The 27843-nt window shown below is 49.2% G+C and overlaps 1 protein-coding gene across 1 annotated transcript; it reads left to right on the top strand.

The window, feature by feature from the left end:
- ERICH6B (glutamate rich 6B) lies at positions 1-27825 on the top strand. The gene is given in 14 exon segments (XM_075139470.1): positions 1-364; positions 3074-3131; positions 5510-5648; positions 6914-6995; positions 9202-9333; positions 16144-16265; positions 18483-18584; positions 18744-18898; positions 20392-20456; positions 21039-21184; positions 23371-23459; positions 23763-23915; positions 26297-26525; positions 27679-27825. Coding segments are annotated over 14 exon segments (1983 nt in total).
- Positions 27826-27843: the final 18 nt, after the last annotated feature.

Raw genomic sequence — 27843 nt, 5'->3', positions numbered from 1 at the left:
ATGTCTAATGGACGCAAGCTGTCAGGGGCTGGCAGTAACCAGTCCCAACCAAAAATATTTCCCCCCGGGACTGGTTCATCAGGTTCCAACTCTGCTCTCACAGTGGAAAATGTGAAAAGGCTGGAAAAGGAGTACACGATTTCTAAAGAAGCCTTCAATAAGCAGAGAATACGAGATTATATTAAGCAGACTAATCTTGCTCGCTTCAGCGAAGAGACAACTAGGAAAACCAGCACAGCGCTTGTCTGGGATGCAGAGCCTGAAGGAGCCTCCTCATCCTTCCGTGCAAAGCTGAGCGAAAATAGCAAAGAAGTTTGCTGGAAGACCTCTGAAGAAATTTCAAGGAAAGATAAGCTATTAACAGGTATTTTTCAGCAATCTGTTAGAGGGAAGGAGAGAGAATAAGACAGCTGTCTTTTCTACGTTTCTGTTTGCATATGGCAAATATGAGTGCCGTGTAGGGACACTTACAGTGGTGATGGATTTTGAGGAGCAACATGTGCCTGCCCTTCCCTGCCTGCCAGCGTGGGCTGCAGTTGTGTGGACCGCTGGGCTGGTTTGTACCATGTTTTGGGCAAAGGTATTGAGCTGTGAGAGCACAGTAAGGACCACCAGCACCCAGACCTGAATCCCAACCATGGAGTTTGTCAGAGAACTCATCACAAATGCAAGGTGCTAGTTTAAGTGCCCTGGCTGGAAAAAAATGGGATTTTACCAGTAATTTAAACAGAAGCAGAGTGAAGCCAGGACAAAGTGTAAACAAAAAACCCACACATCCATTTTAGGCAGCGCTTCTGACTTTCCAAGGTGTTCAGAGTCCGAACACTGTGATTTAGTTTTGTCTGGAGCAGAGTTGCTCTGTTGCATGTAAATGCCAGCAAATTAATATTAGACAATTATCTCTCTTACTAAATATCTCAAACTATGTTTATCTTTTTATATATATATATACCCTGCTTTTAATAATATTTTACAACTCATTAAGTAATCCAGCCAACGTTCGGAGGCAGATAGCAAATGGGACAAAAATGCAGTTAATCCATGGAAAGGAAAACCCTGTAAATCACAGGGAAAAAAAACCTTTCTTAAGGGCGGCAAGAACTTGTCCCATTTCGGTTCTGGCTGCCTGTGGTGACACAGCCCATCTCCTCTGCTTGCAAGCCAGGATGTGGCTTGTGGCTGTCTGCAGGACAGGGTCACAGCTGTCCCCTGCGAGTGGGTGAGGAAGGGACAAGTGGACCCATCAAAAACCACTGGAAGGGGTCCACGCAGCAGCCTTGGGGAACGGCAACGGGTTGCCTACATAGGGAGAGTCTGGCTTTCTGCAACAGAGACTGGATCCCAAACTGGGGTCCAAGTGGAATAGCTTGGCCTTATCCTAAGTTTAAATTGGGGTTTTAGAGGAAAGATTGGACATTTTCCGTATTTCTTCTTTGAAGACGCTATAAGCATGCATTCCACCTGCTATAGGAGAGCCCCTAGCACAGCCTGCCTTGGCACAGCCAGAAATGTACAGCTGGCATGAAAGAGAATTCATGCATTGGTCCTATTTCCTAGAGAATTCATGCATTGGTCCTCCTTGGGGGTTGGCCAACAGAAGTGTTTTGTGCTCACTTTTGCATTTTTCTCAATGCAAATTTGCCAGCTCCCAAGAATGAGAAAAATCGACTGTTTACACACATCAGGTTTATTTTTGAAGAGCTTTTCCATGTGGAAATCAAGTATTCTTAGCAGACATACACATGAGCTGCATCCTTGAGGACAAATCTGCCCTGGCAAGAGGCTGAGGATCTGAAACAGCTACAAGTGACTGGAAGCTAATGCATGCAGAAACCTCGCTCAGTGCTATCCCAGGCAATCGCTTGTTGGATTTCCACATCACAATTTAAAATTCAGATGAAATACGAAGTTTCTTTCAGCCTGTTTCAGTAGAGGGCTAGTATTTAGACACAAGTAGATTTACTTAGGAAAATCAAATATGGGAATGCCTCATTAGGGACCTAGAGTGAACAGTTAATATGTCTTCAAGAATTTGTACGGCACAGTGATTCACAGGGCTTCTTTGGCCTTTTTCAATCTCTTTTCATTGTTTTTTGTCTTTCATAAGAATGGCTTATGTAATCTGAGCAGTAACCTTCATTTCGATGCTTTTTCTGGCTCCCTGTCACAGCCATGCCTCTCTTTTTCCCATGTCTCTTCTACATTTTCTTTTCCACCATCTCCTCTGCCACCCTACTGCCCTCCCCAAATGCCTCCATGTCCATGCTCTTTCCCCAAACCTCTGCATGCCCTAAAGCTCTCCTTCTGTCCTCTCTGATTTTTTTGGAAATAAGGCTACTTGGGATGTTGGCACTGAGGCAGGTTGCATAGGCGGTGGTTTATCTGGTAGAACATTTGAGCTGAACTGAGATGTACAATTAACGCGGCAGGTGAGGGCTGCGACAGACCCCAGGTCTGCTGTGCTCTGCACACAGAGGGAACCGTGCAGCCCGTAGCCATTGAATTAATGCAAACCTGGAGGAGAAAGGTGCTGCTCTGGCAGCAATCCCCCCCAGGGCATTCCATCTGCCTGTACGAGGTGTTCAGGCCAAAATTCCCAGTTTCCTCCCCATACTTGTAGCATCGTGCCACAGAGGGGCAGCCCCGGTCCCCTTTGCCCCGTCGCCCCTGTGCAGCCACACCGACACGAGCAGTGAAGGTGAAACACATGGGAATATGCCCTCCCAAAGAGTTGGTAAAATAAAGAGACCCAAGCTGCTTGCAGATGAAACCTGAGCAGAAAGGCAAAGTAAATTAATTTGTAACTCTTGTCTCTTCCTCTGCAAAGCCTGCCCTTGGTCTCCAGCAACTTTCTTTACAGCTCATTTTTGGGAGCTTTTTCTTCACTTTCCCACAATTTATTATACCGTTAAAACTGATGGGGAAAAATGTTCCTGGTTAAGGTGAGAAGTTTTTACCTGAAATACAAAATAACGAAATGGCAAGAAATTTCAAGGCAAGAAAAAACTCTGCTGTTCTACACAAAAAAAGGATCTTTTTTTTTTTTAAAGAAAGCTTTTTCTCTCCCCTCCAGCACCAGCAACAGATTCCCCGACAGCTCAGCCCACTGGCTCTAAGCCGAAGGAATCCAAGTAAGGAGAGTAATTGGTAACATTTTCCTGTATAATTCAGTCACGTTAGGCTGTATTTATGCCATACGTGGGTGAGCAGCAGGAACACCTAACAACTGGAGATTTACGGTATGCCTGAGACATCCACAGCTTGGCAGCCACCGCTGTCCCCCTGCTATTAATAAACTGGAAGTTATGTCTGTCCGAGTAGTTGTCTCTGGGCCCCTCAACATTTGCTGTATTAAAAGAGATGCTGCCAGCCTCTGCAGAGGTTTTTTTTTTATTTTTTTTTGTTGTTGTTAGACAGATAAATCCCATGCAGCATCTCTCGAAGCGGCTGCGATGTGTGATTTTTATTTTGCAGGCTGCTCTTCCAGCTGGGGAGAAAAGGGAGGTCCGATTCCCCAGCCATGGTAAATCCGCATAATACCACACTTCACGCCACCAATGCTGCTGCAGCAACGTGGATTTACATCGGCTGGGGATGTAGCTCACTCCTTTCGGCTGTCCAATATAAACGTTAGACATATCTAATCTTCCTTGCAGACAGAGAGAAGGGGAGAGAAGAGAAATTGAATGGAGACACTTGTTCAAGAGGCAAATAAAGACCAAATTCTCCTGCAGTGTACTTTAAATGGCACTCAGTTTATTGATAACATTCCTTATATGAATATCTGAAGGATGTTTTGGTTTTTTTCGTTAAAGATGTTACCACATACGCTTGGCACCAAGGGAAATGGATAGAAGCAGCTGTGTAAGGGAAGGCTGTTGTATTGCTACGTGAACATGCCGCAAGGTGTTTTTTTCATTATACGGTTATAAATGCATAACTTGCAGGCTGAAAGAGCGCAGGCTCTATTTCTTCCCCAAATTATGAAAATGTTGTAGTCTGAGGTACAACTTCTGTTGCAATATCAAGGGAAATCGGTCTTATGGTTTCCAAGCTAACAGAAAGTCACTACACAAATGCAAGAAAAATGAGATTTCCAACCCATCTGAGACGTTTGTGCCCTCCCGCGAGGTGCGGAGCTGCTGCTGCTGCGGGAGCTGGAGGGGACCCAGCAGCCCAGCTCCTCACGGGGCTGGCCTGAGCTGTCCTTAGGGGACCGGCCGTGATTTGGGGTGCCTGCAGCCAAATGCCCGCGCATCGCTGGGGCTGCACCCGGACCCTTCATGGGCAGTCAGCTTGCTCGGTCTGAGCACGCGTCTGGTCCTCGAGCAAACACCGTCTTGACGCGTGGAGCAGCCCAAGTCACCCGCCAACCCCCCCATCCCAGGAACGGGGGCTCCTGGGACATTTCGGTTCAATACCTGTCCCAGTTAACCTGCACGTGGCCCTTTACTGGGCTCTGCTCCTCATGGGTAAGGCAGAGATGATGGCGTTTCCCTGCCTCAGCAGAACTGGGAGAGCAAACGCGCGATGGAGGCACCAGAGCATCGCTGCTCCCCCCATTCCTCAAAAGTTTTCATCCATGGATGCATTAATTTGTGTGCGTTGTGCCCAGAATCCTTTACAATTTGTAGGTAACTAATAAAAAAGCAGTGATGGGTAAAGGCCTTGTTGAATTAGTAATGCAGATAAATTAAAAAAAAAAATCAAAAGCCCTTCAATCTTTCCCTTGAATCAGATCAAGTCAGGCCCCCACCACAGTTCGTTCAGCATCTTTTTTTCTCTTCATGGTTTGTTTTTTTTTTCATTTGCCAAGGCCACAGACATATTTAAATTAGTATATCACAGGGGCAATCAAAAAATTCTCCCTGCATTACATAGATAGAAGCGTCTGGACACCTTGATAGCTCCTGGTAGGCTCAGAATAATTTCATACCCTGCCAGACAACTTCAGGTGAAAGGAGAGGGTGGGAGGGGTATGGAAAGCCCCAGTTGCTGCTGGACATGCTGTGGTAAAGGAGGGGTGCCCCAGCAGAGCCCCAGCCCGCGTGGGGTGCAGGGCGATGCCATATCGCCCTGCGGAGCGGGGGTCACCTAATGCCATTTGCAGAACTGTGTAAGCTGAGATAGGCAGGAGAGGGATTTTAGGACCTTGTTTCATCCAGCAAAGTAGGGGCAAGGAAAGCAGTAAGTCCATAGAGGTAGCTCTGTGCACAGCTGCTACCAATACTCCTTGCCCATTTTAGGGTGCTGGCAGTTACCCCTCTCCGCTTTGCTGCCCTTAGCTTTGCAAGTGCGTCTCTCTCCTCCGCACGTTGCAGAGACCTAACTTTCACATCTTCCAAGGAAGGACTCATTTAAGGTGACTGGTGCTCCCTGTCCAAAATAATGCCACCAAGAATCATTGGAAACTGATGAGAAAGCTTCCCTGCTCCTAAACCCCACAGCCCTCTTCCCCGCTGGCCATGAACCGCCTACGAGCATCCCACCCGGTGTCACCTCTTTGCAGACAGCGTGTAGATGGCTCTCCTGCCTCCTGCCACAGCAGAAGGTGCGACATGGAGCATGAGATGACCCAGATGGAGTGGAGCTGTTCAGACAAGTCCCTGGCTGCCAGGGAGGATGGTAAGTTCATTTAAAGCAGACCTGTCCAACATCTCAAGTATCAGAATTGTAGGTTGTTTTTTAAAAGAGGCTTTTTGGCATCAGTTTACTAAAAAAAATAATGCTCACGCGGTAGGCTTTGTTCGGCAGAAATTTTGATTTGGTTGAAGCACTCTGACAAGGATAAATGCCTCTCATTATCAGTACCCTGAGTTCTGTTCCTCTCCTATTAAGTCAGGTACCCTCCTGGCAAGCCAGGGCAATGTTGAGCACCTCGCCTGATAGCCCAGCAGTTGACGAGCATCATCAAGACTGCCCTGAGCCCATATGACCCCAGCCCGCTCCGTCAGAGCAGGGATGAGCTGATTTTGCAGTGAGCTGCCCCTTGAAGTCGGACTTGCTCTCCATCACCACCCTAACCATGACGCTCGAGCTGAGGGATGACACCTGCTGACGTGGAAGGATGCCCAGAGGTGCTCAGCATCTCATCAGTCAACAGAGACGGTCGTGACCCAGAACGGATCAATATTCTAGTTTTCAGCTTCTTGATTTTAATAGGCCTCCTTGGGCTGATGGATCCCTCTCTTTTTGCCCGAAGAGGGGGTGTGAAGTGAACTTCACGAGCGTTTCGATGGTGCTGTCATTGCAGTCTACCAGCAATGTGCAAAAGCCGTTCCTCCCCTCCCTGCCTCCTGCAGTCCTGAGGTTGTCCCTCCTTGTTGCCATCAGCAAGACGGGCCTCTGCAACCATCCAAGGTCACTTTTCAAGGCCAGCATCTCCTTTTAGGCTAACGCAACTCCTCCATCTCCAGCCATTCAGAAGGACATTTGAGGGCCTTCTGAACCATTCACAAATGTGATTCAAATCAATCACATTGATTTCCAGGGGCACATTAGACTCCTAAATGTTTTAGGGCATCCTGGCCTAAGGCTTTCTCTGTGAGAGAAGCACAACGTTGTCACTAGGCTGTCTCAGCCCATGAGGGTTTATGAGATGCTTAGCTAGCAAAACAAAAAACATTAACTTCTTGGCTACAGCTTTCTGCCAAAAGATAGGCAGGTCGTGCTTCAATGCGGATGTCTCGGGGAAAAAATGTGCAGTGCATTAGAGAGCTGTGACTCACGGAATAATTATCCTCGTTTCTCATAGTTTATTAATAATTTAAACCCAATCTTGGTGTTATTGATCTATCATTGAATCGGAGATTTATTTCAGATCTGTAGTCACTGAAGCAGTAAATTTAATCCCCCTTCTCCTCCCACCCTTCCATCCACTAAACTCACTTTATAACTAAAACATAATGTTTAGGCTGTTTCAGTAATAGGAGAGGAGAAGAAGAGCTCAGAGGCTGCGGGTGGCAGGAGCAGCCTTAAGCCCACAGAAGACCAAGGTGAGAGGCATTAAGGTTCTGGTTTTAATACACCTTTTTTAACCAAACCATCCTCTGCACATGGTCTCAGGGATGCCAAAAGGACCAAATGCTACGTGCTGGCATGCGCATTACAACCAGATCCTAAACCATTTGCCTCTTTTCGCTGAGTTCGCTTGCCCATTCCCACAGTTAACCATCAGTTTTGCGTGCATCCCAGTTGTGGATCCAAGTCCTACTCTTTGTCCTCTGGAAACACAGATATGAGCTCACCAAGGTAAAAGTACCTGCAACATGTAGGCTGTCGCACGGCACATAAGCTCTTGGGCCCGATCCTAATCTTACTTAAACTGGCAAAAGCCTGAAACAGCTGCCTGGGTGTCCCAGGAGTACCATGAGTGTAAAATCAGTTAAAGTGCATGGAGGATCACACCTAGGAAACTATAATGTCAAGACTCCTACAGCAGTGCTCACTTGCCTGTACCATGTGTCTGGTGCATTCACTAATATAAGCAGCAAGACCTGGCCTTTTAAAGGAAGCCAGAAATAGAAAACAGCAGGCTTTATGGCTGTAAAGAGTGATTTTTGTAGGCAAATGAAATACATTTTTATTAGACCAATGGTAGTATACAATCGGGGTGGAAAATGTGTTCTTGGCCCTACCAACTCTTTCTCAGGTCTGAAAGAAAGCAGCAAATGTGCCCAAATGCTCGTCTGTTCTTTCTCACCTATATTAATGGATACAATTAAAGATATTACCATCCCCTGCCAGCCAATCCTCACTGCTGTCCTTAGACCCTGCAGATAGAACCACAGCAAGTGGGGGCTCTTGGCCGCTGTTGGGGCTCCTGCAGCTATGGAAATGTGCAACAGGGCCAAGCTGTCACAGTCTTGCTCTAAGAAGTAAACAAGAGTCAGTGTGACCAGGCAGAGAGGATGTGTTGGTGAGGTAAAGCGCTGCGTGCACCCAGAAGTGTGTGCTCTTAGCGCATCTGATGTTTCTTGCCCAAGTGGGAGACATCCCTAGAGATGAACAGCAGGAAAACAAAGCACAACAAAGTCAGTGTAAGTCTATAGCTGTGTTTTCCAGAGGTTTTCCAGAGGTATCATTCTTAATTAAATAGTTGTGGACCTGGGTTTTCCTTGGTTTGGGAGATTTTTGGTGTTTGGTTTAGGTCAGCTAAACCTTCAATAAGACCAGGGAAAGGCTGCTATTTCATTGACCCTGCAGGACAAGGGATGGTGCCAGCAGTAAGACACCGGGGTGCAGGAGCTGGGTGTTGCAGGGCTGTTAGGAGGGGAGCAAAGCCAGGGAAATCTGCAGCTGGAAATGCTGCTGGGCAGCTGGGTCCCTGTGACACAGGGTCCCTCCTGTCCTGATGGGACCGTTGTCACCGGCAGGTCACAGCTCCTGCAAAGCCCAGGCTTGCTGGCGTTAAACCTTTCTCTTCTGTGAGGCCTGAGAGACATGTTTGGCCAGATTTCACCTGGAAGCATGAATTCCTAGAAATGGGGGCTTTCCTGCAGTTACAACGCAGCAACCTCCCTTCCTTCCTCTCCTTGGTGAAATAGGCAGAGTGAGCGATCGCAGGCAGAGGTACCCATCACCAGTGCAAGTGTGTTTTGAGTACCCACCTGCGATGGGAGCAGATTCGATGCCTCTCTGAATACATAACCCTTCCTCCCACAGGTTAGTCCTGCACCAGGCAGTTAGGAGGGTATTTTCAGTATTGAGCAGCCGAGTAGAGAAACTGAGCATCACTTCAGGGTGCAGTTCACCCAGAATATGTTATTTAACGTGTTTAGGTGTCACTGCACCCTGGTGAGGTGAGGAAATGCCTTTTCCTGCCCTTTTAGGAGTGGGTAACTAGAGAACTGTGTCCCCGTCTCATCCCCCCTGAGCTAGGTGCCTACTCCTCCGAATCGCTTGCTGGAGGTGCCTGTTCCTTGCTGTTGATGATATTAGGCTCCTAATTCAGGCACTTCACTTACAGGAACAACCCTGGGCCTCGGTGCAGCTAGCACAGGTCTTCTGACCCGTGGGACACCCTCCTCAAAAGATCCAGGTAAGGTATTTGCAGAGACAGGTCATGCTCAGCTGGCCCACCACCCCCCACCCGGGCTGGCTGCAGGGGGGTGCCTGGTCGCCCCTCAGAGGCTGCGATGGTGCAGAAGCAGTTTTGGCACCATGTCCTCATGCTGCGGGAAATTCTGCTCTTCCTTCCAGCCATGGAGGTTCTCTCCAGGGACACCGAGGTGTACCCCGAGGCCGGAGAGAACAAGGGGCCAGCCGAAACCGAGGAAGAGGCAGCAGCCGAGGATGGAGAGGAGAATAACCAAGCAGGACTGTGCGAGCAAGGTACAATGTGATATTTGGAATAATCACAGCCACTGTGAGATAAATCTGCGTTTTCTAGGTGCCCGTCTGCCATCCTTTGAAAATCCCAGGCTAAACTGAAGATCATTTTGTTCATAAGAACAACCAAAGCACTTGAAGTCCTCTTTTTGCCGCCGTGGATCAGAGATTAACACTGTTAGGCAGCCATAGAGGACAAGTGATCCTGTCTAGTCATCCAGGGCCATGATAAAAATGAGGAGGGAAATGTGAATGGGAGCATTTTTGTCAGAATACTAGAGTTAGCCTCTAGGAAAGGGCCAAGTGGATGCCTGGGAGCACCAGCCTTAAACCGAAGGGTCACAGCCCTCTTCCTCCCATGGTCTTCCTCCTCAATTTCAGTGGGTTTCGGTTCTGCCACATCTCAGCTGGGTGGGCATGGGATGTCAGAGACTGCAGGAGGCAAGAAAAACCTCTGGTTTGGAGAAAAAACAGTTGGGAAAGGGGATGAAAGAAGGGAAACTGGGAACCTGAGCAAGAGGGCAAGAAATATGAGATTAGAGAAGGAAAAAAATATCAATAGCTGTGGGGGTATGAATGAAAAACTAAAGAGGACAGACCCCAGGGAAGAGAGGAAAACAAGAATAGGGATTAGGAGAGAGGCGGGGGGGGGGGGGGAGGTGGAAAAACAGAGGGAGAGACATTGAAAGGGGAGGTGGATATAAATTAGAAGCAAAACTTAGAGGAGAAGAAATTTAGCAAAATTGCAAAATGAAAACAGCAAAGTGAAGAGCGGCTGATTCCAGAGAGCAGAGGGGATAGGCTCAGCAAGACAACACTCCTGGTTGTTCATTGAAAGTTTGATGACAAAATAGTGCAGAGAAAGTAACTCCTCTTTTCTTCTTCTGTCTGGATATCTGCAGTCCTCAGAGGAATAGGCTGTGAAAGAAAGACCTGGGACTGCAAAGGGCTTCCTTTCTGTTTGGGATAAAAAGCGCTCATTCTGGGGAGAAAACTGGAAAGGGCAGAAAGAAGAGATTCTTGCTTTTCTTTTCTTCTTTTTTTTTTTTTCTTTTTTTAGTTTTTTATTTTTGCAAAAAGCTTGACACACATTTGTTAGGTAGAGAGTAGCTGCCCGGAGGCACTCCAGTGTTTCCCAGAAGAGATACCAGGCAAGCGGAGGGGCACAACTGCAGAGCCGCTGCCTGTGCTACCTCCCTTTGCCCACCCCAGACCTCCCGGTCTCCCGTCACTGGGATGCAGCAGCTTGAAATCTGCAGGATGAGAATTCCTGGAAACCTGGCTCTATGCCTTCCCCCGCCCTGCAGCTCGTCCCTCCATCCCTACTTTTGCTTGTCAGGCATTTGTATAAATAGGATTAACATCTGCAGTTACACTTAGCTAGGTTGCAAATTACACAGGCTATCAAGCTTTGTGCTTCAGGGCATACACTGATTACCATCGGAGGGGCAAAAATGAGTTTTTCCAATAACAGAACATTGCATGATTGACTGGGGACATTATGGGGCAGAGTGGATTAGCCTTTGCCATCAGTATCAGTTATATGTCATTACTGCATCAAAGCACCAGACGTGGGCAAGCCGTTTCCATTCAGGCAGCGCTGGAGGTGGCTGGGTCCGGAGGAGTAGTGCTGGTTGTTAAAACTGGCACTGATTTCTGAACCTGCTTATAAAATGGACGTCCAGCAAGCTGCGCTCCCTGCTTCTGCTTGCCCACCTCCTGAGCAGCACGCTGCATGCCTTCGGCTCACCAAAGGAGCCCATGCTCCCCTCCCTTGCCCTCTTACAGCCGGACCCACCATCCTCGCTGCTACTGCAGGGATCCAACCCAAATGATATTCCTATGGCGATGGTTTCCCCGGCTCTGAGCCAAGGGCCAAGTCATAGAATCATAGAATCATAGAATCATACAGGTTGGAAAAGACCTCTAAGATCATCATGTCCAACCGTCAACCCAACACCACCATACCCACTACACCATGTCCCTAAGCACCACAGTTACACGTCTTTTAAATACCTCCAGGGATGGTGACTCAACCACTTCCCTGGGCAGCCTGTTCCAGTGCTTGACCACTCTTTCAGTAAAGAAATTTTTCCTAATGTTCAATCTAAACCTCCCTTGGCGCAACTTGAGGCCATTTCCTCTTGTCCTATCGCTAGTTACTTGGCAGAAGAGACCAACACCCACCTCGCTACAACCTCCTTTCAGGTAGTTGTAGAGCGCGATGAGGTCTCCCCTCAGCCTCCTCTTCTCCAGGCTAAACAACCCCAGTTCCCTCAGCCGCTCCTCATAAGACTTGTGCTCCAGGCCCTTCACCAGCTTCGTTGCCCTTCTCTGGACACGCTCCAGCACCTCCATGTCCTTCTTGTAGTGAGGGGCCCAAAACTGAACACAGTATTCGAGGTGCGGCCTCACCAGTGCCGAGTACAGGGGCACGATCACCTCCCTACTCCTGCTGGCCACACTATTTCTGATACAGGCCAGGATGCCGTTGGCCTTCTTGGCCACCTGGGCACACTGCCGGCTCATGTTCAGCCGGCTGTCAACCAGTCCTGCAGTACAATGTATAGGCTGCTGCCCATAAAACAGCATCCTATGACGTGATTTTTCAGAAGTCCAATTCACACGTGGGCTCTCGGGGCTCCCCATCACCACTTTGATACTTTGCAGTCAGAGAGGAAGCTGTGGCCTACAAAAAGCTGCAGCATCTCCTGGTCTTTCCCAACTCTGGTGGGATCAAGAGGTATCAGAGGAGCTGGGACATGCTGTAAAAGGAGGCTGGAGGGCCCCTGACCGAAGGGTCTGCTGACCCCATCCTTAGGGTGCTTCCAGAGGCTTGCGTCCCCGTTAGCTCTTTATTATGTATGAACAGCTTTGCCTACCCTCAACTTTCAGGCCATCTCATTTCCTTCATCTTGGCAGCAAATGACTGTCTCATTTGAATGGAAGAGCTAGAACTGACAGAAAATGTAAAGTAAGAAACATAATTAGCAGCAAAACTTCTAATTCCCCTTTCTAAGCCATTTCTAAATGTGTTAGTGCTTATTTATTGAGCCTGGCTTGACATTTAGACAGTTCCTTTTAATGCTAATAGGGTTGATTACCAGGTTGAATCCTACTGCTTTGAGGAAACGGCTGCTCAGTATTCAGAGCTGCCAAGTTCCCCCTGTACAGAAATACCCGCCTTTCTTCACAAGAAATAGGTATTATTCAGTGCAAATATATTAAAATAAGGCCATTGCAGCAGTGAGGAGCCTGCGCCAGCGATGCCGCACCAGCAGCCCGTGCACCAGGCATGTGGCCGTGGGACCTGTCTGTGGCTAAAAACTCCCTCCAGCGCCGGCGGGAGGGGGCCAGCCCACGTGCGGGGAACCGGGTTGGGGTTTGCCCTGGTTCATCGGCTTGCCTGCGGTGCGGGGGCACCCCGGGGGCGGCAGGACCCCCAACCGGTGATGGGTGGGGAGCCCCAAGGAGGAGAAGGAGTGGGTGAGAGGGGCAGCTGCAACAAGAGGAAGAGGAAGAGGAAGAGGAAGAGGAAGAGGAAGAGGAAGAGGAAGAGGAAGAGGAAGAGGAAGAGGAAGAGGAAGAGGAAGCCACTGGGTTTCCCCATGTTGCAGCCAAGAACTGGGGTTTCCTGCTCTTGCCCACTTGCAGTTCACACTCTACATTCAAGACTCTCATCTTCCTCCCTATCCTACAGAGCCAAACACAGCAGGGACTCCTTCTTAATGGAAATCTAGGGGCAAGAAATGTGGGTGGAGACTTTTTTCCCATAACAGCCACTATCAGATTATTTGCTTCACTGTGTGTAATGGAGTTTTTTGTGCTCCCTCTCCTGCAGATCAATCGACCGGACAAATGTCTGATTGTACTCCTGTTTCAACGTATATCATCATTACTCCTTCGGAGCTGTTGCAAAATAGCACAGGTGTCAATAAGAATAGAATTTGGCCTTACATTTACTTTAAATTAGGCTTTATAGGTGAAAACGGTAGGTTTTTCAGAAAATAAGCCTCACCTCCATGTTATTGAGCATGCAATGTCAACACGAGGCTGCTTAGGCAATACAGCAGCCTCCAGAAACAGGGCAGGCTCCTAACCGCTGAGAGTGGCAAGCCAGCCTGGCTTGACAAGCTTTGCCAATGGCTAGCTGAGGGCAAGGAGATTACCCTGATCTGGGGAACAGAGATACTTGAGCTCAGGAATTTCCCCTGGGGTGTGATTACCTTGTAATAGCCACTATCCTTCATTTTCATTTCTAGTTGGAAAGGAGGTGCAAAGCAAGGCTCCTAGTTTGTATCCATCAGCTGGTAAACAGCCAAGGCATGGCTTTTAAAGCAATCTTGGTAGAGTGCACAGGGACACAAATGTCCCTGTCATTAAGGTGGTGAGTTTTCAGCCAGAAAGGCACTTATATATCATGTCATCAGAGCATTCAAGAGTTTGATTTTAATTTACATGGAGAAAACCTGAGTGAATCACTCAGATTTGGACTGACCATTTAAGCCACTGCTGTACATTTTCTTTTTTTTGCTCTCCCATCGTTCATAACCGTGCATCATAAGCAGAACAGGATCCGCAGTCTTTTTCAGTGGTGCCTTGGAACGATAAAAACCAAGATGATCCAGGTCAGGCTGGGGGAAGGTGGGCTGACTGCCGTAAGACATCCTTGTTCTGAGACACAGTCACCAGCAGGTCACGTTTCCACTGCATGGTGAGATGCACGTTAGAGGTCTGCATGGAGCATGAGGCGCATGCCTTGGTTATCAGCCCTGTTTCAGAATGACTTGGCCTCCAGCTGAGGACCTGTGGAGAAGACTTGTCTATGCAGGAGAAGGTGGACTGAACAGGCTTCCTCAGGTCCCAGACACAGCGATGGGAGGAGATGGTGTGAGCCTGGTTTCTACAGCGTGTGCCATTTGCTATATGTCAGTGTGCCCATAGGGGATAGTCAGCACTCAGGTGGCTTGGTGCTTTCCCTTGGTCACTAAGGTCGGCTCCAGGTCTCCCACTGACAGCCACAGAGGTCACTGCTTTGTCTTCCACAATGTGGGTATCCCATGGGAAGGGGTCTGTGCTCTGAGGTGGTTGGCCTACAGAGGCTTTCCCTTTGGGAGCTAAAGGAAAAGGGGTGCACCTGCCCATGGATCTTGGTGGAAGGGCTTTTAAGCTGCAAATCACACCCGGTGCGTTCAAGCTGGAAGCCACCAGGCAGCTCTATCTCTGTGATGCAGGCGTCTGCATCGGAAACGGTGACCGGCAGCAGCACCAGACACCTCTGGCCACATTTAAGCTGCCTGGCCTTAGCGGGAGACATGGCCTGGTGTGAAATGCAGGACGTAAAGATGACTGCAAAGGATCAGCCCCAACGTGCACCTGGCCCAGCATCCTGCCCTGGGCGAGAGCCAGCAGATGCTCAGGAAGCAATACAAAAATAGAGCAAACATTTGTTTACGCTTCCCAGAATGCTCTCCATTCCCCTAGTGGTCTGTGGCTCGGGAACCTCCTGAACTGTAAACACCATCTCTGCATTTAACGGTGATAGATTCCTCTTCCATCGATTAGTTTATACCCTATTGAACCAACGCAAACTTTAAAGATCCACTGTACCCTAAAAATCTCTTTTGTTTATTTTGAACTTGTCACTTAATAGTTTTCTTTGATGATCACTCTCTTCCTTTGAAGAGCACTGAATAATGTGAACAGCTGTTCCCCAGTCACGCCACTCTTCCCATCACAAAACTCGGTCATATTTCTTCTTCAGTCATTTTTTCTTCCCAGATAAAAAGTCTTATTCTATTCGGTCATTCCCTGAATGGAGGCCCTTTTATGCCTTTGATCATCTTCAATTGCCTTCCTCTGTAACTTTTCTATTCCTTCTGTATCATATTTGAGATTGGTGAATCAGGACTGCACAATAGTATTCAAGGGATGGGAGCCCATGGATTTATACAGCAGCATAATGATTTGCTCTGTTTTGCTCTCTCTTCCTTTCCTAATAATTCCTAGCTTTCTGTTTGCTTTTTTGATTGCTACTGAGTGTTGATCTGACATTTGCATAGAGCTATCTATTATAACCTGAAGATTTCACTCCCAAGTGGAAAGAGCCAGCTCAGAGCCCATTATTTTGTATGTAAAAGCTAGGATTGTCTTTTCCCATGCGCATCACTTTACATTTATCTACATCAGATTTCATCTGTGATTTTATTACCCTTTTATTCAGTGCCACAAGGGTCTTTCTGCAACTCTTCACAGTCAGCCCTTTGCCTCAACCACCCTGAATATCATCAGCAAACTTCTCCTCTCCCTGTTCACTGCTATTTTGAGATTATTTATGAATATTTCAAAAGCATGGGACAACGTTTAGGCTAATTTAGCAGCTTTCCCTCTCGAATTTGAAGTGCCAGGTCCCAAGCAGAGGGAAGCAATGCAGTTTCCCAAGTTCTTGGGACACCACTGGAGATCAGTTGGTGTTTCTGGGAATGGATGGCATTGTGCTTAACCAGCACATCTACCTCTCCCCTTGCACAAATAGATGTGGGAGTGATGCCGCTTGCTGGCATATATGTGTCTGCCCCCTCCACCAGACTGTACGGGACCAGAGGGAGATGGATAGGGTTGTGGTGTCCCTTTCTCCTGCTGAAGCGGGGTCCTGGCACAAGAGGAGTGCAGAAGTCCTGGGGCCCCAGGAGAGGAGCTAGAGGGGAAGCAATGGATGGCAAAGCCTTTCTCTGAGTAAATCTCTGCACACAAAGTTGTGAGATGTCACTCGGAACGAATAGGAGCTAACTGGCAACTCTTCCTTGCAAAAAGCCACATGTGAGCCTGTTGAGCTTGCCCAAGGGAGTCCAAGGCTGGAATCAGATGAGGAGCCATTGTACATGGGAGGAGAATGTGAAGATGACAGGACGGCAACTGTCCTCCATCCAGATGAGGTGAGACCCAGCCGGCCAGTTAGCGAGAGGAACCAGGAGTTACCATGATGAGCACTTTTTCAGTGGTGTTTTTTTCCAGGGGAGCAGCACCTTACAACAGTGCCCGGCGGGGGGTCGGTGCCGGGGGACGACAACAAGGAGCATTTCTTTCTGCTGGGGGCATCCTTGTTTGGGGGAAGAGGCTGGAGAGTTGCCGCTGCTATTTGTAGGCAAAAGGAGTCAGGTTGAGCATCGCTCCAGCACTGGAGGCGAGGGTGACATTAATTCAGAGGAGAAAGTGAACAGCTTCGGTGGAGGGTTCCTCATCCCTGTCCAGTGGTGCACCTCAGAGACGTGGGGTCACACCAAGCATGTCTCCCTCTCCTCCCCAACCCCGGTGATTTCTTGTTGCAGCCTTCAGAGCCAGGCAGCGCAGGATTTGCCAGCTCTCTGGTGAGATGCCTTCCAGAAAAGGCACGCAGCTTCTAGAAAAATGCTCTGTGGAGGCGGTTTGATGCTTCTGCAGCTGCAAAGGGAGAAAGGCAGATAGTGTCTCTTCTCTGACAGTGGAGCAAAAATTGGTCCAAAGGGCAGAGGATCTCCCCTTTAAGAGACTTAAGCTTGACCATCAGAAAACCAGGACCCATTTGCTGAGAAAAGAACAGAGCAGGCGTCAGTGACTTGGGCAGAAAGTGTCTCTTGAGCTGTGGGAAGACCTGTGTCTCCTGGCAAAAAAGTGTGCATGCGTGTGAAAAAAACCCACTGGTTTCACAGATCCACAAAGCAAAACAGAAATTCAAGAGAAAATCAGTGGCAGACCTGCTGATACTGCAGCCAGCAACCCCCTCCTCGTCTGAGTGGGAAAGGCGCTCAGCCACCTTAAACACGAAGGCAGAAGTCTCTATTTCCACCCCAGCCTTTCGGCTGGTGGCCATGCCGCTGCCCGCTCCGGGGACTGAAGCTGGGGACTGGCGAGTGCCGGGGACTCCTCTGGCGAGGCTGAGGGGTTCAGCTGTGCCTTCACCCCTCGCCTGTTTAAGGGTAAGGTTTGGGGCTGGAATGGCTGTGGTGTGCCCAGTGCCAGCCCGCTGCTGGTGAAACACAGCAGCTTGGCGCGCAGGTCTGCGCAGCCCTGGGGCAGTGACAGGGGCTATGAAATCAGTCCCTTCAGTTGCTCTTACAAATTTTCCATTTCATTCTGGTCAGAGCTGGAGGGTCTTTGCCTTCCTCTTTCAATAAGAGGTTTTTGGAAGGAACGAGTAAGAAATAGTAACTCTTCTCACGACCAGAAAGGTAGATGTGGATTGTAGACAGAGCACAACTTTTGTATAAGCAGCAGTGACTGGACCAGCACAAACTCACAGTGCATGCAAATAAAACCAGAGTACGCTGCAAAAATATAGGGGTGCCATTTATCAGTCCTGGTGCACCAGGGTTTGTGCTGTTGGCCAGCCCGGCCAGGCCTGGACCACAGCTGGCTGATGGAGGAGGAAAACCCACCCAGAAGGCAACCTGGGGCAAGATGGGGTCGCTTTAGGTGACATGACTGCTCATGGTTGAAGGCATCAGGATGACTACTATAAATACTACAGAGAGGAAAAAGGCCTTTAAAGCTAAAACAGACTTAAGCTGCTTTGAGCAGTTATCAGGAAGGAGGAGATCTAATCATGAATGCTTCCATCACAAACGCTTTGCAAACACAAGTTTTTTTCCTTTCCAAAATGCAAGCGTTCTCATTTTCCTTGAAGTTTCTCCATATCAAGATTGCCTTAAAAACTAAGTGTGTCTTGTTTTTTAATGTAGTTTCTCAGGGTTTTGTTTCTAAAGAAGAGACAGGAGCTGCTTTTTAAAACTTGTTTTAAAAGTTTTAGTTTTAAGCTTTTTAAAAAGGCTTAAAGTCTTTTTTTTTGCTTTTTTTTTTCACTTTCGCAGTGCTTCACAGGATGTTAAAAGAAGGCCAAATCAACAAGTTGTTCACATTTGCACATGAAAAACAACTTTCTATTGAGCTCTTAGGAAGGAAGCATAAACATGCCAACTGCATTTATTTGGGAGCACAGATGACTAAATATAACCTGCGTTTCCTGACATTATATATATACATACTGAAAAGGAGTTCTGCTGTCACACTAAATGCAACGGGTTTGGCTGCTTTTACAGGAATAGCCTAGACATAAGCCCAATTAATTTTTTTTAAAAATTAATGAATCTGATGCTGAATTTCCTTTGTCCTCTGAGGAGACGGCCTGGACCAAAGAGTCTGCGAAGTGCATCTTTTGCAGCGCTCCTGAAAAGCCAATCCCAACAGTGGTGGATCTGGAGGAACAACCCCAGGAAAATGTGAGTCCACCCATACCATGTAAGCATGCCTGTAACATAAGTTTCTTCCTGGTAAAAGGGAGGACAACCAGCCCATGGCAGCGGCAGAGAGGAAGGGGAGAGGGATGCCAGGTGCCCCATGCCAGCCCCACCGCTCCTGATGAGCGCTGGACCCCACAGCTCTTTTGCTGCAGGAGATATAAGGAAGTGTTTGATGCTGTCATCCAAGAGCAGATGAGTGAAGATGAAGTGGAGGAAGAGCAGGACATCGCTCCCCATGCTGACCCTTCTCAAGCTGAGCTGAGGAGCAGCATCAAGGAGAAACTGCTGCAGCGGTAAGGGACTAGGGATTCTGTCCCAAGGCCCTGGTGGGAGGAGAGAAGCCCCATCACCAGGTCCCTTCAGTCCAGTCCCAGGAAGTTTCATTGGTGGGAATCTGCTCGTGGCGTTGTGGCACTGCTGCCCACATGCACCAACAAGCATTGAGGCAGGAAAGATCCATCACCTGCCCTGGGCAGGACATGCTGAGCAGGCAACAGCGCTGAATGGGGCCATTAATGTTGGACCAGGATGGTTCAGTGCTGCCAAGGCAACACTTGCCTGAGGGTCCTCACGCAGCTCATATTCACTGTAGGACCCTTAGAAAAGCACTGGTGGGCTTGATGAGGAGCAGCTAGAGCTGAAGGCTCAACAGTCGTCAGCTGGTCCATCTCTGCAATATTTGCATTGAAGGTTTGACACTTGCAGATTTGGAAGCTCCCTAGAAAGAGGGATGGGGCCAGATGCTTTCCCAGATGGCAAAAGGTTTTCCCAAGCCAAACCCTGGGTAACTGTTCCCTCACAAGAGACCCTGAAGGCATCTGACCCCATTTGGGGACTCCCTCCCATTGCACAGCTCCTGCACAGCTTCCCACCGCAGCTGCTTTGATCCCCACACCCAGCAGCCTTGGTGGACATGGATGTGACTTTCCAACCTCCTCCCAGGCTGCCAAGCAGCACACGAAGGGCCTAGCTCCTGTTTCGCTCCCTGGGAATGTGTTGTTCCCCAGGGCATACCATGGGTGGCCATGGCTGGGGCACGTTGGCTTTGCCAAGAGGGGCAGAGACCTGGCTGCATCACTTGAGGTATCCATCCTTCGTTGATGTTTCCCCTTTTCTCCCACTGTTTTCGTCCTTTGGGGTCTGACTTGTAAGTGCCATCATACCTTCATGGGAGCAACAGCCCACACCAAAATTTCCCTCGGGTGGAGAAGGGCAGTACAAGATTCAAGTGCTACTCAGGTCTCCAGGTAGGACCTGGTTTGAGCCTTTTGGGTAGGGTCTGTCTCCTGGCTCTGCAGTGGCCAGCAGCATATGTGGCATACAGTGCTTGGTCCCAACAGCCACGCAATCTGAGTTTTGCCCTGAGAGACCAGAGTGACAGTCAGGGGCACGACACGCTGGTGGAGCGAGGCAAGGTGTCCAGCCACACGTGTGATGAGATGTGTGGGCAGGACGTCCTGAGGGTTGGGACTCACCTCACTTCTGCAAGCCCATACCCATGCCTTCCCCTGTCACCTGCAGCTCCCCTTGTCCGAAGGGCAGGGAAACCGGCATTTCTACTGCATGATTCATCAGACTTGTAATGAGACGGATCTCCAATTTCTCTTCTTTGTCTATAAAAGCCATCTATGGTGACAACCTCATATGCAGACATCTGCATTGCTTCAGGTGAATCCTGATATACCATCCCATGATACTTTTTTTTTTCCCTTAGATTATGTAGGTAGTGTCATTAGCCAACAATTTGATCTTATTTTTAACTTCCCTTTTTTTTTTTTGATCTTAGGTTGGATGAAGGAGGCTTTGAGAGCTACAGGGAAATATGTCAGCAGTATCTGAGATTTGTTGCCTGTAAGTACCTTTGCTAGTGAGTTACTGTCATTGCTGGGCTTGACCTGGAGCCAGAAGCACATGGTAGCTTCAGCATATCCAGAGAAGAAGCAGAGACTGCAGCCCTTTGTGTGGTAAAAGGTGCCATAATCCTAATTACAAGTGGCCAGGAACCTTCATAGTTTCTCAAAACACAGGTCTGCATAATTGCCTGCCCACAGGCCTGTCGTCTCCAGGTCATATATCCTCTGGCTGAGAGGAGTAGGAGGTGGTACGGAAGAGACTTGCTAGTTCATGATTGGTCCATCCTTTGCTACAATTAATTCTCAGATGCTCATGGGCTGGACTTTTCATTGTTTTAAACAAGGAGATCCCTTACATCTCTTAGAAAAGCCATCCAGCAGCATCACAGAACCTACCCCATCCTAGCTAGGTCAGATTTTCCCTTTCCACTTATTTCTCCTCAAACAAAGCAAAAGACACAATAACTCCTCAGTCCCTCCCCCCATCCCCCCTCCTTTCCAAATAATCCATGACACAAGGCTTGGAGAAACAAAGCTGCATCACCTTTTCCTCAACAACAACCTTCTAAAATTTTTTCAGGGACCAGAATCTCATTCAGACTCTCAAAACAAAACGAATACACTGTCAGACCAAAGACTGCCCCTTTCAAAAAGCACCGACCGACATCAGCACCTCCAGAAGACCTACTGGAGCTGGACAGGGGTTTTGTTGCAGAGCACTTAAAGGTAGGAATAGCCTGTTGGATCTCTTCTTGTTGCTTTTCAGGCAGGGGTTGTGGAGAGCTGTATAGTGTTGGGTCTGTTCATACCCCCCGAGAGTCCAGTCAAACATATTTAGATATCTCCTATGAGATACGGAGAAGATTCTGATTCAGCAAAACATTAAAATGATCATCAGTGGGTGCGCTGAGTTGATGGGACATACCAACGTGTGGCTGTTCGAAGGTGGACTTAATCACGGCTGAGGTGGAAAGCTGAGTCTGGCGTCCCTGGGGTTTTACTGGGATGGTAACTGTGTGTAAAGGGTTTTACTTATGGAGCATCCTATGCAGCCGGCAGGCTGAACACCACCAGTCAGTGATGCCCACCCGTACTGAAGCCTCAGACCCTGCTCTACTCGGTTCCATACCATTCATCTCTCTTAACCTCCAAACCAGACTGCTCTATCCAAATTGCCTAGCGAGGACGGATCCAGGCTCCTCAGCTAGGAATCGCTTGGGGAAGTGCTCCTGGTCCCAGGCCAAGCCTCAGTCCAACAATTTAACAGCACAGGCAAAAGCTTTGCAGGGTCCAGGCAGCCTTGAATTCATTAGTAGGGACCTCAGCGCTGTGTCCAGCAAGGGATGGGGCAGGGGCCCACATGGCAGCTCTCCCTGGGAAACCAGGCTGGATGCAGCCAAAAGAAAGACAATTATGGGTGAAGGAGCTGATTTTTGTGAGAATGGCAAAAGTACATTGCACTGTCTCTGTCCCCTCCTAAAGAAAGGGATCCCTGAGATGTTCCAGCACAAGCTCATGTGGCTCATAAATCACAGAGACCCGACCAAAAAAAAGGTTATGGAGGGCTGCACAAAACCTGGCAGTGGCTCCGCAGTGCCTCGGAAGTGGGATGGGAGCTGCCCAAGGGTCCTGGCACCTCAGCCGGGGGCAAGTGGTTACCGTGGCCCCCACTGGCAAAGGCCACTGGGGTGTCCCCTCCACCCCAGCTGCCATGAGAAGCAGCTCCTCAGAGCCCATCATCCCAGCCCCAGTGACCCCGGCAGGGCAAGCAGAGATTGGGGGCCTGCCCCATCATCTGGGGGCTGGATGGGACCCACTGCCAGCTCAGCCCCCCACAGCACGGCTCTTCTCTTCCCTCCCCTGCCTCCCCTCTCCCTTCCCAAACCAGAAAGCATCGCAGTTTCTGCAGGCGTGCAAGAAAATTACCTGTGATTTATCACACAATCAAAGATTTTGTTGGCTTTTTTATTTTCGACATAGAAGCGCATTATACTGCTCTCCCCTCCTGAAATATAGGGGTAGCAAATCCTCCTGCCTGGGACCGTCTGTCTTTTTAGCCTCATAAAAAGCCTGAAAAATGAAAGCAGGAACAAGATCGTCAGTTTGTTGCTTTTTTGTTCCCCTCCATCCCTTATAACCAGGAAGTAATTCTTAGCTATTCTGCAGAGCCAAAATGCGCATCTTCAGGTGATAAATTAGTGCCACAGTTATGGCTGGAGTCAGCGGCTTCACGTGTACGAAACGCCTCCACCTGGGAGCTGCTGCGGAGGAGTCCCTCAGGTCCCCGCGACAGACAAAACCCGAGCACGGCCCCTTTCCGCACGTGACAATTAGCTGCTGCTTTTAACGATGGTGTTAAAAGGGAACAGCAAGGTCTCCCCGCTCCCCCCCCCTCCAAGCTGCTCTCCGTTCTTCCCGGAGAAGCAGGCAGTAATGCTGCTCATTCCTATTAGAAAGCATTAAACCCAGCTCCCTTGTAATGCCGGGAGCTAAGCCCTTAGCAGAGAAATGTTTCTATTTCGCTTGTCAGTACGTTGCAGGATAAATTACTTATGTGTCTGATGGAAAGAGGGCTCTTGGCAAATTTTGTCATCAGAGAGCAGCTAATAACATAAAATAAGAAGAACTGAGCTTTGTACATGAAATGTGAAAACGCAGAAGTGAAGGATGAGTTTTCCTCAGTTATGTAAAAGTCTTTAATTAAAAAGTAAGCAAACAAACAAAAAAACAAGGCAAGGTAGAGAGCACGAAGTGTGACGGTCTGGCTTGCCGGTGCTCTGGGGTTGGTACCGGTGCAGGGAGAGGGAGGCCTGGGGCAGAGCATCCCTGTCCCCTGTGTCCGGGCAGGCATCCCCATGATGCTCTCCCCAGCCCCCCGCCTGCCTCTCACCTCCTCGGTTTTGCTCCTGCAGCACTGCCGTTCTCCTGAGCCCATAAGACGATGTTATCCTGATGGACAGATGTTTTTTCTCCTGTTCCCAGATGGAAGTGGTCAGGTTTAGTATCCACCAGCAATGGCGCTTGGGTGGGGGGGCAGCCGTGGGAACGCCCTGCCTCAAGGTGGGTCACCATGACCCTCCTCCCTTGGGGTAACCCTCCTCAGCCTCTTGGGCCGGCTACGCAACTCGTGCCGCTCTTGCAAGGAAATGCAGTCTACAGAACTGGTTGCCTTGGTGTTGGCTGCCTGAAGGGTGATGGAGGCTTGGGTTATTTCCCCCCCAGACGCTGTTCCACGATGGTTTTCTTTCAAAGCATGCTTTCTGTGGGCTTTCTATGGGCTCATCTTTCCTTAACTGTTTCTCAGCTACCCGTCAGGCAACGTGGCCATTCTCATCATGTTCACCGAGGAAGCCCTGTTCACTTATTGCATCCTGGAGGACAGCAAGTATCCAGGGATCAGGGCTGTCTTCGGGAGCCGCGGCCACGGAGTCTGCTTCCACCCTGACGGCCACCTCTGGTAAGTGCAAGCCAGAGGTGATGCCAGGTCCCAGCTTGGCACCTGCCCTGGTGGCACCCTAGGGCTTTAAGGCATGCTAAAAGCATCTTCATTTTTTGTTCCAGTTTTATTTTTTTCTACGTGGAAGTGCATGAAAAGGAGGGAGGGCTGTGCTGCAGCCCACCAGAGAAGTGGTTTCTCCTGTTGTGCACCAAAGTGCGAGGTGCAGGCAGCATGCACAGCATGAGGGCACTTGGGGATCGCACTGTCTCAATTGCCAGTGACATCTGTCTGGAGACCCTAGCATGAGGATTGATCTTGGCCAAGGTTGGCCACACAGCCATGGAGGTGGCTTGGCCTCATTACAGCGCAAGGATGAGGGCACATCTTCTGTACCCACTTCTCGTGGAGCGCCAGGTGGAAAAGCATGGGCAGCTTATCTGCACACGAGGGGAAGCTGCAATAGCTGGAGTCGGTTAGCTTGAGGTCAACATTGTTTCTGGTTTGTTTCTCATATCCAGTGAGCGTTCTTCATTAAAGAATGACGTAGGTGATCAATTTCTTGCAGTCGAAGTTGTAATATGAGGTGACCGATGGCTTTAGTAAAAAATGCTGGCGTTTGAGCCATCAAATACTAATTTTTGATACCCCACCCCCAGTCTCCAAAGTTTCCATTCAGAAAGCTAGGAACTGGGGGAATCAGTAAATCCCATCACAATTTTACAAGTCCTCCCTGTGTTGAGACTAATTAATGGACATCTTAAATGTCTAATTGGCTATTACAAATCATTTTAAATAGCTTTTGCAATAACACTTCCATCAGACTCCTGCAGTCCTACCGTTCGCCTGCAGACACGCCGGTCTTTCATCCATCACGCAGCAGCCAGCTTTTCACAGCCCGGCACCGAGGCGATCCCCAGCAGCACTAAACCATCGCTGACCCCGCCGTGGGGCTCTCCGGGCCCCGCTGGACCACACGCTCCCCATCGGCGTTAGCCACACGCCAGCTTGCTGCCGAGCTGGAGCAGGCTGCTATAACCCTCCCAAACTCTCCCAGAAGCCGTAAATTAAGGGCAATGCTAAGTGACCACTCTGATATTTATAAAAAGAATATGATAGCTTTGATGAGAGGAAAACAGAAAACCAACAGCCTGTGGGTAGGCCGTCTGTCCCACACATGGACTGGTTCGGGCTTGTCTGCGGCTGGGGCTGTAGCGCATCACAGCTGCAAAGTTAGATTTTTTTTTTCCTGGGTTTTTTTTTTTTGCTGCTTTTTCTGAGCTGCAGCACGAGGTAATGCTGGGGGAGGCTGAGCCACTCTCACAGCCTGGTGAAAATCAACTTCTTCACACTTAGGCAGGAAAAACTCAACATAACACATGCTGTGAATGATAAAAACTCCCTGCATGACACGGCTGGGGGGATGCTCCAGCACCCAGAGCCACCTACCCGGGCTGCCATGGGATGGGGAGTATCGACTCTGGTGAAGGGTCTGGAGCACAAGACTTATTGAGGAGCGGCTAAGGGAACTGGGACTGTTTAGTCTGGAGAAGAGGAGGCTGAGGGGAGACCTCATCACGCTCTACAACTACCTGAAAGGAGGTTGTAGCGAGGTGGGTGTTGGTCTCTTCTGCCAAGTAACTAGGGATAGGACGAGAGGAAACGGCCTCAATTGGTGCCAGGGGCAGTTTAGATTGGATGTTAGAAAAAATTTCTTCACCGAAAGGTTTGTCAAGCATTGGAACAGGCTGCCCAGGGAAGTGGTTGAGTCCCCATCCCTGGAGGTATTTAAAAGACGTGTAACTGTGGTGCTTAGGGACATGGTTTAGTGGTGGACTTGGCAATGCTAGGTTAACGGTTGGACTTGATGACCTTAAAGGTCTTTTCCAACCTAAATGATTCTATGATTCTATGATTCTTATCTGTACGCCATAAATATGGGCTGTTTTCCCACACATGCTGCATTTCCCTCTCTTTTGTAGTTTGGCAAGGCCATTTCCCGCACCCAGCTACACACACGACAACACACGTACACACGGAGGACCTGTTTTTAGCATAAAGGTTGCCAGAGCAAAAGAAATTACCATGTCCAGGGACTTTCAGAAGATGTGCAATAGGAAGAGGGGGACGCATAGTCACACAGAGCCCACGCTCCGCCCGAGGATTTTCTCTGCCCTTCGGGGGCTCATTGCTCTCGCAGGGACCAGCCCATTTCTGTAGCGTGCTTGTACTGTAAGGCAAAAACTATTAGAAAACACAATCCTCAACCTGGTGCATCAGGTCCCAGCAATGACTCTTGGACCACAATAAGAAGTAGTTTGGTCCAACTGCAGACAAAAGATGGCATTTGGGACCAGGGAGTTATTTGCTCTGCATTCGTCCAGCTTTGTGTTTGTCCCCAGGGCCGCCCTGGACCCCTGCACTGGGATCTGCTTGGACCGGGCAGGGGCCAGCCAGAAGCGCTGGAAGTGGCATGACTTCAGCCACCACACGCACAGCCCTCCCTTCCAGTCCATCACCATGAAACTGAACGGTCACATCACCATTAAAATCCTGGCTCAGGATCAAATTGACTTGTCATTCGCCAGCGGCAGCGATCGCATCCGTTTCAACGTGGGGTCCCGGCTCAAGGTGAGCGCTTGCTGTGGTCGCCCTGCCCGGCCGGCCCCTGCCTACCCGCTGCTGGGAGAGCAGCACCAGCAGCAGCAGCAGCAGGGAAAGCGCCCAGCTGAGATAAGCTTGGGGCTGCTGCATGGGACTGCTCACAAATTTTCAGGTGGGAAAATCACCATTTCATTCAAAAGAAAATTTCCTGCCTTTGTGAATCTTAATGAAATTCCCTTTCAGGAAAGCATTTAGATAAGATTGAAATGCTGCCGCTAAAGGGCAAGAACAGCACGTCTCACAAATTCATTCTGAAACACGATTTCTTTTCAAAACATTTATATTAAATGTCAATACAAACACAAAGCTCCTGATTTTATCTAAACAGCATTTTAGTTAACATGAAACAAGGATCTGGGGAGGGGAGCACCGAAATCCTTTGGTATTTGCTGTCACTCAGGTCCCCCACCTCTGACCCTTCCCTGGAGGTGGAAATGCTGTTTTGGCTGGGTCTCAGCCCTGCTCAGTGCCAGTGTGACTGTCCCAGCCTACTGGTGTGCATCCCTGTCCTCCGCTGGGTGCAAACACAACCGGTCAGCTCTGAAACGCAGGTCACCCGTCACCAGGAGCTCATGCTTGGTTGGGGGCTGCGTCGTCAGGACGAAGGATTCAAGTTGTCTTCCCTGGTGCAGGCACAAACTAAATGTTGACAGCCCTCGTAGCAATAGTCTATATGTAGCCACAGATGTATTGCTAATGGAAACAGACATCTGGGGTAGCTATTCAGAAAGGTGGCAACAACCCAAGGTCAGCGTGCGGAACCATAAAGCACTGGCACCTGCTCTTCCATCCCCCAAATTCAGACTTCTTCTCAGGACCCATTGCTACATTAGGTAAGGAAGTCACCTTTCTTGCCCCACTACTTCTGGGCAGCCCACTCCCACAAAGGAGGGTAGAGCCATGAGTTTAGCTCCTCATTCCCCTTGTACGTGCGCTGGAAGAGGGTCACCTCCAAAGGAGAGCCGTAGGGTTAGTGTGCTCCATGGGCATGGAAGGAAAGAGCACCCTGGACACACTACACGGGTAAGTGTGAAAGGTTGGGTTACAAGGGATGCTCTCCCACTCAGCCTCCCTTCAGAGGGTTCAGCGTTAACGCTCTTTGCATGGGCTCTCTTTGCAGTTGAAAGACCCAGAGACAAGTCACCTACTTAAGTGGCCAGAAAGCGAAGAGGAGCTCTTCCTTCAGTCTAAAAAGATTCAGCTCAGGAGCCTGCTGTCCAAAATACAGACAATGTTGCAACACTTTTGGCAACCCCTCTCCCAATGATATCACTCCTTGTGTTTC

The sequence above is a fragment of the Calonectris borealis genome, chromosome 1 (assembly GCF_964195595.1).
Source record: "Calonectris borealis chromosome 1, bCalBor7.hap1.2, whole genome shotgun sequence".
Taxonomy (NCBI): domain Eukaryota; kingdom Metazoa; phylum Chordata; class Aves; order Procellariiformes; family Procellariidae; genus Calonectris; species Calonectris borealis.
This window is presented reverse-complemented; position numbering and strand designations above follow the sequence as displayed.